The sequence below is a fragment of the Danio rerio genome, chromosome 1 (assembly GCF_049306965.1).
Source record: "Danio rerio strain Tuebingen ecotype United States chromosome 1, GRCz12tu, whole genome shotgun sequence".
NCBI lineage: Eukaryota > Metazoa > Chordata > Actinopteri > Cypriniformes > Danionidae > Danio > Danio rerio.
Window position 1 is genome coordinate 33,107,234 of NC_133176.1, and position 12,256 is coordinate 33,119,489.

A 12,256-nucleotide genomic window follows, 5' to 3' on the forward strand; every position below is an offset into this window, starting at 1 on the left:
GGATTAAGCCGACAAGAAAATGAATGAATGAATGAATGTTTTGTGTCATAATTGTGGCTTCTTTATTCACAATTTGTCTTAAAGTTTTCTTGAGACAAGTGTCTCTGTGCGGCCGCTCAATTAGAACACTCATAATTCATTAAAATAAAAACAAGTTAAAGAACAATTGGGCGTTGTCAATTGTCAATTAGGTGGTTTTCATCAGTTGTTCAAAAGTGCATGTAAATACAAAAAAATGTATGCAATTATTAGTGAATGAGACTCATTGTCTGTGTCTCTGGAATATCTAAAAGGGTAAACTGGCATCTTGCCAAATGTCAACATTTAGTGGTTTAAATGGGTTCTTTGATCAAGCAGTAAACTAACAGGCTAAGCCCTTTACCACAGGTGTAACTTATTGTCGCAGCAGAAGAGTGAGACACCTGTATTGGTTCCTTATTTGATTACACTTTAATTTTAATGTTCTATACATTCTGCATACTGTAGCTACTGTATGAAAAAACATCAATAAATGTTCATTAGATAGTATAGTATAGTATAGTATAGTATAGTATAGTATAGTATAATGTAATATAATATAGTAGTATAATGAGTTAGAGGTGTGGGTTGATAGAAAAGGTTGGCATGTACTACAAAGGATTCAGCATAGTGCATAGAATGTATGCTGTAAAATCACCAAATAAACATCTTACTCTTTTAATTAAAAGGTTTAAACACCACATTAAAATGTTTAAAACATCAGTTAATACAGTTTTGCATAAAGAAAGTCTAAAAATTTACCCAAAGAACCACTGGGGATGTTCAAAAACTCACTTGTTAACTCTAACAGTGGACTGCCAGCTGCCCATAATGATATTAATAGTTACTAAGTAAACAACACAACATTAATCCATTGGAATCTTATAGAACAGAGTCTAAGAAAACCTTTGGCATTTACAGTCAGGACAAACAAAGAATAGGGAAACAAGCAGACGAGATAAAAAGGGGATGGGAACAAATATGTCTGTAACACAAAGAGAACAATGCGGAAACAAACAGGACATCAAAACAAAGAGGGAAACAAGAACTTTGACAGATACTTTACTAATAATAATAACCGTGGGAAGTAGGAGTATTGAGGGTGCTGCAGCACCCCCTGGCTTGAGGTTAAAGGATCGGCTTGGGATTCGGTGATTAAAATCAATCAATGAAAATTCATTAATACATTCATTTTCTTTTTGGCTTAATCCCTTCATTAATCAGGCGTCACCAGAGTGAAATGACCTGCCAACTTATCCAGCATTTGTTTTACACAGCAAATTCCCTTCCAGCCGCAACCCAACACTCGGAAACACTCATACACTCTTGCATTCACATACATAGACTAAGGCCAATTTAGTTTATTCAATTCACCTATACTGTATTTTTTTGGACTGTGGGGGAAACCGGAGCATTTGGAGGAAACTAACGCCAGCACAGGGAGAACATGCAAACTCAACACAGAAATGCCAACTGACCCAGTTGTGAGGCGATCGTGCTACCCCTGGTTTCAGGTTTCAGGCCTCATCACAGTACAGAAACCTCATCAGTAAAAATAACCAACGATTTACCCTTGACGTAAAGTAAGTGTAATTGGAAAAACTGCATTTTTCTTGCATTTCACCAGCAAGAAAACAGTTAAACAGAACATCTACAGCGCGCGAATGAGAGATAAGGCATCTCATAATTCACTTTCACTTTTGCTCTCGTGGATAGGGAAACCTTGTATGCACAGACATCACTTAGCCTATAAATAATTAATTTCGTTTGTTAAGCGCAAAGATTTGTTTCAAAACTATTTCTAAATTTAATTCTAATTTCCAGCAAATGAATAAATGAACAATAATTACGAAGTGTGGTCAAAATACTGAGTTATATCCTAATACACATGCTGTGCCCATATGGTCTAAAACCTGACAGGTGGTCAAATCTAAGCTTGTTTTTAATAAAACAAATATAAATGTGGATTTAATAAATAATACTGCTAATAATAATAACATTATACAAAAGCAAATTGAATGAACTAAAAAAGCCTCCCGAAATAAAGAAGGATTCAAGGCAGTGGTTTTTAAATTTATGTAGGCTGGAAAATAATATATTTTTTAATATTTTAATCCTTTATATTTATATCCTATATATATCCTTATTATATTCCATATATATCCTTAATATTTAAATTCTTTTTCATATGTAACTATATTTGCGTATAGCTCTACATCTTGTGTGTATTAAGCAGCTTGCATGGGAGGCGCACTCTGCGCCGGACTTTAGACCAGCTTTGTTCTGGTCTAAAGAACAGACTATTACAGTTTCTCAAAATAGCAACGCGCCAAAGCACGCCTGCTTTTTTAGACCAGAACATCTATGGGCGCTCATATGAGCATATATTTAAACAGCTTGGCGCAAAATGTCAAAACGACTCTTGCGCCATGCTGAAACTAGCAAATAACAATTGCATCGCACCTTAAAGATGTTAAAAACTGGATGATCAACAATTTCTCTTAAACTCAGACAAAACAGAATTATTACTTATTGGGTCTAAATCCTGTACACAGAAGATCTCACAACTCAACCTTAGCTCTGCTATGAAAGATCTGGGTATCATATTAGACAGCAATTTAACTTTTAAAAATCATATATCCCATGTCACAAAATCTGCCTTCTTTCATCTAAGAAGTGAAGTTTAATTTTAAACTAATTTCGAGAGGAGCATGTGCTCATGATTGACCCAGCTGGTCCACATTAGCTAAATATGATCCTCCAATCAAAGCATCCCAAATCACTATATATATCCTCATTTCCTTTCTACTACTATCTTCGTCTGGAAGAAAGCTTCCTGCAACTAAAAAGCTTCAGCTCTAAAAGCTTTTACAGCTTTGCACTTTTTAGCCCATCAATATGGAAATAACCAACAATATCTACAACTGCAACCAGAGCCCTGCTCTCCCTGAGACTTCAGCCACTGCAATGAAGCCAAACTCTCACCGCTCTTAGCGGTCCACCTGTGGTAACGTAGTATGCTTTAAGGGGAAGCTTCTCTCTTTAAGGAGAAACTACTCTCCAACAAGACTAAACATTTCTTATGTCTTTAGAAAAGCAAGACTCTCATAACTAAAATAATTTAAACCATTTTAAAGACACAAACACTATGGACTTAACGTCCTCCGTTAATCTGTAAACAAGCAGAGATTATAACAAACCAAATAAACCCACCTTTCAAGCTTGCTGACTGTCCACAGGTCTGTAACATTTTAACAGCCTGGCTGATTTGACTGCAAGGATCAAAGCAATCCAATCCATAAAACATTAGTCCACAACATGTATACATGTTGATAAACATCCATGGATACACTGCTGTCATCCAAACTAGTTGCTGGAGTGCTTTCAGCAAAGTAGTATCTTTCAGACAAAAACACTTGTACTATGGTCAACAAAATAGCCGCCGACCTTTTGATTGACACTTCATTGAGCCAATAGCTGAAAAGAGAAGTGTCACCATCCAAGAGCTGTCAGAACATGAGATGGTCCCACCCTCTCTTACGATAGTTATGAACAGACTTAAGGCTAGTTTACACTACAGGATTTTTAACATCGGCAGACTACATGACCTGATGATGTGTCTTTTAGTCATTTAGGCGTTCACACTACATGACGCTACGTTAATGATCCACAAGAGAGGGGTCACACACTACACGATGTAACAACAGCTCTGTCACCCAAATGACTCACCAAACCACGTTCTGTGACGAAAACACGCGAGAGGAGGTACAGGAAGCAGACAGTTTCACCAAAATGGACGCCAACACGAGTCTTGCGCTAAACACTGTTTTTGCGATGATTTTTTTCTGAAAAGCCACGAAGAAAGAAAAAGCAAAGAAAGTGGGTAAAACAATGGATCGGCCAGCGTGGGCAGCAGGGACTCTCTGTGTTACAGAGAGAGTTGGAGGTGAGTAAAAACATGTTTGCCTTCTCATGTTGCGGTTTGCCAAGGTAACGTTAAAAACCAAATTTCAGTTTTTCCCCCACAAAAATGCTTTACTTGGGCGGGCTGACCACATATATATTTGCTGACGCATTTTTAATATTATAATCCTTTTACACTTTTTTTATTGTATTGTATTCGCCCAAGATAAAGTAACAACCCGCTATCGATAAATTCGTGTATAAGTTAATCTGCTATCACCCTACACGTTTCGTATCTTACGTTAATTCTCGCTCTGTATGCATGAGAACAGTCCACACTTCAGACAATCTCACGCTCTGCATATACTCACTGACACTGGGTGGATATATTATGCTAAACTATAACTGTTATGACTTTTTTTCGTATTCTTTTGAGGAGCACAAAGACGTGTGGGGGAAAAACGCATAGCCGTAGCAGCATGATACTTAGGGCTAACCCTCAGCTAAAAAAGGGCTAAAAAGGATACTAAATGCATTAACCTTAAATTTACTTTTCTTTATTCCCATATAATAAGCCTTTGCTGCTGTTCTTTTAAAAAGTTCAGATAGATGAAGTGCTCCAATACACAGGCCCAGCACATGAGTGTATCTGTCTTCATGCAACATTTACTCTTTCCACGTGGGAATTAAGAATTTGATCTGTTACTGGAGTGTTTCATAGTTGCTATACATAGTTAAAATACATTGAAACTAATACATTTGTTAAGTCACGTAGACTATTTGTTGTATGTGGCTAGCCATTTATGTATCTTACATAAAAAAAGTTTGAATCCTACATATTACTATATTGCTGCAATATCAAACAAATGTTTTTGTTTTTCAAACAGTTAAATGATAGGACTGGTTTCAGAGAGCTACTGCGAATGACAGCAGAGGAGTTTGACTTATTGCTGGGGAAAGTTGAACACCTCATCACGAAGAAGGACACGAAGATGAGACTTGCAATACCACCAAGAGAGCGTCTGTCCTTGACACTGCGGTTCCTGGCAACAGGTTGGTTTGAGTGCATAGCACAGTTATATGATATTGATGTACTGTTCATCATTGTTCATTTAACTGTTTGTCTTCCACTTATTTTTCAAACATGGGGCCAAACACTCCCAGCAACTATAACAAATATTAAACAATTAGACATAAGAACAATTAAACACGAAAATGTTATTAGTAGTATAATGATTGTCTCGTTCACTTTAATTTATAGTCACCACTGTCTGATGTGTCTAGTCCCGCCAGGTCTATGTCGCTTCTATCGCATTAATATGTTGTAAATATTAAAATGTTCCGTTTCACGTTTTAGGTTTTATGTCATGTCTTCTTCCCCCGCCAGTGTTTTTAAAATGAGGTTTACAGCCACTGTCTGCATTTTTAAAATGTTTTTCATCAAAATTCGATGGCCCTCCAAAAATGTTATGATAGTTATATATGAATATGGAATAAATTGATAATACGGAACCAAGCCTCTGCTGTAAACAACAACATTCTATCTTTATGTGGTCATGTACTTGCATTCAAGTTGTGGAGAACATGTTACATTACAATATAGAGAATGTGCAATATTTTGTATTTATATTTTTTAATGGAGTGCATTTTCAAGATGTACTATATAATAAGATCTACTGAGATATACTAACTTAGACTATGTGTATGTGTGTCTCTTCAGTAATTGGGAAAAAGTAAAAATGTTATCCATCTGCCACAAAAACATACATGTTGATTGAAGTTTATTATATAATGCTGCTAAGATGGCTAAATAACAAATGCTCTGATCGAAAATGATAAATGTTTGGTTGTCAAAGCATAGCTGAGATGTAAGAAACACTTTTATAGATACAAAAAGGTATAGTCATTTGTGTGAATACCATTGTTTTTTATACTGCACCCTGTTTTCCTATTTATTTATTTTTTAATAATAGTGCTATGTTGTTGTTTTGTTTTGCAGGTGAAACCTTCAAGTCTCTCAGGTTCCAGTACAGGATTGGGACCAGCATCATCTCCCAAATAGTTGTGCAGACCTGTGCTGCCCTGTACCAAGTTATGAAGACAGACTACCTCAAGGTAGAGTGTGAATGACAAGCTGTTATAAATGACATTTCATATATTTACTGTAAAATTAACATCCAGAACATATGCATATGCATCTCAGTAAGTTAGAATGTTATCCAAAAATGTATTTATTGTTGTGATTCCATTCCAAAGGTGAAAGTGACATATGTTGTTATGATTAATTACAAAAGCCCACTGATCAATTTCAAGTGTGTCTTCATGTTGATGACTATGGCATACTGCTAATTTAAACACAATCCAATGTATTAGAAAATTATAATATTACTAAAGACTCATGGGAAAAAAGATTTTTTCACACAGAAATGTTACTTGGCTAGGAATTATTAGGGATATTGCTTTGCATGAATTACACAATGTTTCATGGCATACACACAATTTGTATGTTATAGGGTTGCACGATATTGGAGGGCCACAACAGTTCCTTCATTAAAACATCAGCAGTCAAAAACCTTTCATTTGTTTAGCTTAAGTTATATTCTAGTTTGTTTATATCTGTTTCAATATGTTTCAATTAGTGTCTAATCACTTTGTAATATGACTTTCACTTTTTGAATTACTACTTCTTTAACTTTCAATTACAATGTAATGTACTGACATGCACCTGTACACTGTAAAAATGTGCAGTCTACTCTAAAACAAGTTATTGTGATGAATATTATGCTATGTATATCCATACATTTATGAAGTACTTTAGCTTTTTTGATAAACAACATACTGTATCTTTCTATGCAATGTATCTTTAGTATAATTTTATGTTTACAAAAACTCACGCCCTGTGCTTCTGTGCTTCTAGACACCTTCAACGGAGGCAGAGTGGCAGTTAATAGCTCAGGACTTTGAAAGGAAATGGCAGTTTCCACATTGCCTTGGAGCACTTGATGGGAAACATATTCATATCCAGCCTCCCAAAAAAACAGGAAGTCTTTTCCACAATTACAAAGGCAGATTCTCGGTACTAATGATGGCTGCAGTTGATGCAAACTACAAGTTTGTCTATGCAAGCGTTGGTACCCAAGGTAGGGTGTCAGATGCTGGACTGTTTGCACACTCTGACCTGCGCAAAGCAATGGATCAGGGTCTACTACACTTTCCTCAACCTGAGCCTTTGCCAAATTCTAACATTGTGATGCCCTACATGTTTGTGGGTGATGATGCCTATCCACTAAGACCTGACCTAATAAAGCCATTCCCATTCAGGCATATGGACCATGGTCAAAGAATACTAAACTACCGTCTCTCAAGGGCAAGAAGAGTTGTGGAAAATGCATTTGGCATTCTTGCAAACAGGTTTAGAGTGTTCAGGTCGACCATAGGGTTAGAGCCTGAAAAGGTGATAAAAATTACAATGGCCTCCCTGTGCATCCACAACTTTCTGTGTGAGCGCAGGTCTGAGGCATATACACCTCCAGCCTTTACAGACTGGGAAAACTCTGAGCATGCCATGGTTGACGGACTGTGGAGAAGTCATGGGATGGGGAGTTTTCTGCCAGTGGAGCACACTGTAAAACCAAGGAATGCAACCGCAACTGCCAAAATGCAGCGGAACCATTTGCGGGACTATTTCGTCTCACCAGCTGGTAGCGTTCCTTGGCAGAACAAATATGTTTAAGATAGTACAGATGTGGTGTCATAATCTTTATGTAAAGTCTTGTTTTCGATGTATAGCTAGAGCTGTGCTTTTTTTTCTTTTAATAAGTTAAATATGTATGTGTATGTGTTGGACAAGCAAATATTTTTCAACTTATTCTTAAATATCTGTTACAGTATCCAGTTTGATGTAAAAAAAACACTATCACACTTCAATTGTATTAAAATAAAATATTGATAACTTTATGTGGTCTTTTCTTTGTGTGGTTGAAATTTCATTGCAACAGTGCTGCAATGGAAGAAGTAAAATATAATTCAAATGTAGTACTAAACTCAACAATTCCTGTAATTATGTATTACTACCAATGAATATACTTATAAATGTAGTGACACAGCTTTCATACTTGGGTTTCAAGTCTTTATTAGACAAATAAAATTTCTTATTCAATAGTTCACACTTAGCCCATGATTTATACATAGCTTGTTTGGCATGTGGTCCCGGGAGAGAGCCCTGAGCTCAAGGGATCCTCGAGCCCAGGGCTCCCCCCCTTTTGCAGGGTGAGTGGAGATTGAGCTCAGGTCTATCTCAAACTCCCCCGCTGCTGAGGCCAAGGTGAACTTCCTGAGAGTAAGACATTATAAAAAAGGTTTAGGCTTGTTTTATCTATAATATAGAGCACATTTGGATGGTGGGAGGAAACCGGGGAACCCGGGGGAAACCCACGCGGACACGGGGAGAACATGCAAACTCCACACAGAAATACCAGATGGCTCAGCGAGGACCCAACACCATTGGTATTCTTGCTGTGAGGCAACAGTGCTAGTCACTGGGCCACCGTGCCGCCCATTCTGGATAAAGGAGGAAGAAGGGGAGGGGGGGGGGGGTGTTCTTCCAGATAGATAGTTGTAGAAAGGAAATGAGGATATATATAGTGGTTTGGGATCCTTTGATTGGAGGATCATAATTAGTTAATGTGGACCAGCTGGGTAAATCATGAGCACATGCTCCTCTCGAAATTAGTTTAAAACTAAACTTCACTTCAAGAGTTCACACTTAGCTCATGATTTATACATAGCTTGTTTGGCATGCTGTCCCGGGAGAGAGCCCTGAGCTCAAGGGATCCTCGAGCCCAGGGCTCACCCCCCTTGAGTGGAGATTGAGCTCAGGTCTATCTCAAACTCCCCAAAAAGCCAATGATAAGCGCTCGGGACAGCAGCCGCGTGTTTACACAGGAACTCCCCAAAGTGCAAAGAAAAAGTGCTATATCCGGCTGCTGGATATATATGTGAAGAACTGATAAAAAGTGGGGGAAAAGCTTTCTAGGGAGTGTGTGAAGGGCAGGGTGGGCTTGGTGGCTAAGAAATAAAGTTAGGAAGTCTGAGTGGCTTAGAGGGTGGGTGGAGACTCGTGTGTAAATTGGGGCTTAAATGGGCCCTCTACAGGAGTCAGTGCTTAAGAGAAGGTTTGTGAGATGTAATAATGATGGGTGTGGAGCTGGCTGTTTAAGGGAAGAGATTTGGTAGCGGAAGCATAAAAAGCTGTTGGGGGTAAACAAAGGAGAGAAGCTGGAGGAAACAATGCTATATAAATTACTGTATGGAATATACAACTGCTATGCAGCAGAAGCACTCAATGTTGGCATGTTGCTAGAAACTGGCAGGGAGAAAGAGAGGGGAAGGAAGTTGGTATTAACACAGATTAAATATATTAACAATAAAATAAAAACATGAAACATTAGGGAAATACTATGCATAATAAAATGCAGCAAGCAACGGAAGCACTTAGCGCTGGCAGAAGAAAAACAGCTGTAATTAACAAAAATATGCTATACAATTACTATGCATAATATGCAAAATAATCAATAAGAAAGATACTAATGCAGCGGGAGCCCACAACGCTGGTAAGGGGAGAGAAAAAGGGGGGTGCTGTTGAAGTAACAAGGTTACTATGCAAAATACAGAACATGAAATGCTAATGAACTACTATGCAGAATAAACATGTCAATGCCGATACTGGTGAATAGCTATAATGAATAAATAAACTGATGCAGCGGAAGCACTCGACACTGGCAGGGGAAACTGGAAGGTGAAGGCGATAGGTGAGGCTCTTGCGAGAGCCAAAACTCCTATTGACTCCGGCGGGAGTCAGAGCTTAGGGTGATGTTAATGTGGAGGAAGGAGGTTGGATGGGAGGCAAGTGGAAAGGGGAGAGCTGCTGGGAGTAATATGATTATTATCCAGAAATACACAATATAATACATGAAATACAAATGGACTACTATGCAGAATGAACACAATGTAGACATTTATCCATAACTATATGGAAAACAAATAAACTGGTGCAGCGGAAGCACTCCACACTGGAATGGGAAAAGAAATGGGCAAGGTGGCTGGAAGTAACAGATATACTAAACAATTTTTTATGCAAATGATACAATACAAGATATAACAATAAACCATTATGCAGAATAAATTAATTGGAGCTGCAAAGGTGCTTGATGCTGCAGGGCAGGTAAAAGGGGGGAGAGCAGCTGTAAGAAACAAATATCCAACACAAGTACTATACAGAATATACAAATTATGCAATAAGATACTAAGGCAGAGGGAGCAAACAACGCTGACAGGGGGGAAAGAAAAAGGGGAGAGCTGTTGGAGATAACGAGATTACTATGCAAAATACAGAATATGATAACATGTAATGCTAATGAACTACTATACAGATTAAACAAAATGTAGAAACTAATGAATGACAATACAGAATAAATAAAATGATGCAGCATAAGCACTCATTTCTGGCAGTGGAAACAGGAAGGTGAGGGTGATAGGGGAGGCTCTTGCGAGAGCCGAAGCTCGTGTTGACCCCTGTGGGGGTTTGAGCTTAGGGTGATGCTAAGATGGAGCAAAGAGGTTAGTTGAGAGTCAAGGCAAGGAGTTAAGAGATTGGAGGGAACAGCAGAAGCGCTTATCGCTGGCAGGGCATACAGAAAGGAGAGGTTGATAGGTGAGGTTCTTATGAGAGCCACAGCTTGCGTTGACCCCTGCGGGAGTCTGAGCTTAGGGTAATGCAGATAGAGCAAGGAGGTTATGAGAGGGCCAAAGGCAAGGAGTGAAGAGCTAGGAGGAAACAGCGGAAGTACTCAACGCTGGCAGGGATAACAGAAAAGAGAGGGTGAAAGGGGAGGCTCTTGGGAGAGCCGAAACTTGTGTTGACCCCTACAGGAGTCTGAGCTGTAAGCAGATTGAGCAAGGTGGTAACAAGAGAGCCAAAGGCGAGGGGTAAAGAGCTAGGAGGGAACAGTGGAAGCACTCAACACTGGCAGGAGGAACAGAAAGGAGAGGGTGAAAGGTGAGGCTCTTGCGAGAGCCGAAGCTCGTGTTGACCCTTGCGAGAGTCTGAGCTTGGGTGATGCAGATGGAGCAAGGAGGTTACCAGAGAGCCAAAGGCAAGGGGTAAAGAGCTAGGAGGGAACAGCGGAATTACTCAACGCTGGCAGGGGGAACAGAAAGGAGAGGGTGATAGGGTAGGCTCTTGTCAGAGCCAAAGCTCATGTTGACCCCTGCGAAATCTGAGCTTAGGGTGATGCTGATGTAGCAAGGAGATTACATGAGAGTCAAAGGCAGGGAGTAAAGAACTAGGAGGAAACAGCAGAGGAACTCAATGCTGGCAGGGGGAACAGAAAGAGGGTCATGTTAAGCTCTGCGAGAGCTGGAGCTCATATTTACTCCAGCGGGAGTCTGAGCCGTGAGGGGGTTTGCTAGGGATGGACAGATAGATGGCTTTGGCTTGAGAATAAAGGGGTGGCCAAGATTGGGCTGAGAGGTTTGAAAGAAACAACTTGGGTTCTTTGAGATGAAAAGACTGAGGCGAATGTAGGATTTAAAAGGCTTCAGAGAACCAATGACCAAGGGTCTGGATCTGGTGCTGGGAAAGCCTTTTAATAATGCCAATTCTGAATGAATGGCTGGAGATTGGTTCGGGAGGAAATCCTGAGAGGTGGACAACTTTGAGGTGTTTCTGGAACCAGAGATGTGATACTGGACGATTAGCGTCATCAGTAAAAAGGGGGGCTAGGGGGTTTGTTTCTTATAATCCTCGAGTGTAGGTATACTAGAGAGTTTGGACTGGGTGGGTGAGGGCAGGAATGTTGAAGATGTAAATGAAATGTTCTTTGTCAATAGATCTATCTTACTTTGCAGGACGAGGAAACCCTTTCTTTCCTCATCACACAAAATTAGATCTGCTATGGTGGGTTGGAGTGAGGGTTGAGTTTAAATGTTTCATGCCGTGATGTGTGACTGAAGGGTCTGAAGGCTACTACTTTAATGGTAAGTGATATGGAGTTTGGTGGAGGTTATAATGGGGGTGGCTTAAGGTAATGTCATTTGTGGAAAGGGATGGACAGGCGTTGAGTTGGGGTCCACTTCTGTAGCCAGTGACCAAAGTTTCTGGAAAGAAAATGAGAGAGAGTCAGTAATTTGGTTTTGCAACCTGGCACGTATTATGCAGACATGATAAATTGACTAATGTCAAATAAGACATCTTAAAAGTAGCATTAAAGGTTAGAGAGTAGGAATGCCTTTGTCTATGCATTATATTGTGTCTTCCTCATCACAATGAATAAGA

At 39.3% G+C, this 12,256-nt stretch overlaps 1 protein-coding gene across 1 annotated transcript; it reads left to right on the forward strand.

Moving 5' to 3' along the window:
* The first annotated feature begins 2,831 nt into the window (after window positions 1-2,831).
* On the forward strand, window positions 2,832-9,539 carry LOC141375523 (uncharacterized). The gene is made up of 5 exons (XM_073909299.1): window positions 2,832-3,783; window positions 3,872-3,964; window positions 4,809-4,974; window positions 5,921-6,036; window positions 6,839-9,539. The coding sequence occupies exons 1-5, from the start codon at window positions 3,739-3,741 to the stop codon at window positions 7,652-7,654; spliced, it is 1,236 nt and encodes a 411-aa protein (XP_073765400.1). The 5' UTR covers window positions 2,832-3,738; the 3' UTR covers window positions 7,655-9,539.
* The last annotated feature ends 2,717 nt before the right edge of the window (window positions 9,540-12,256 follow it).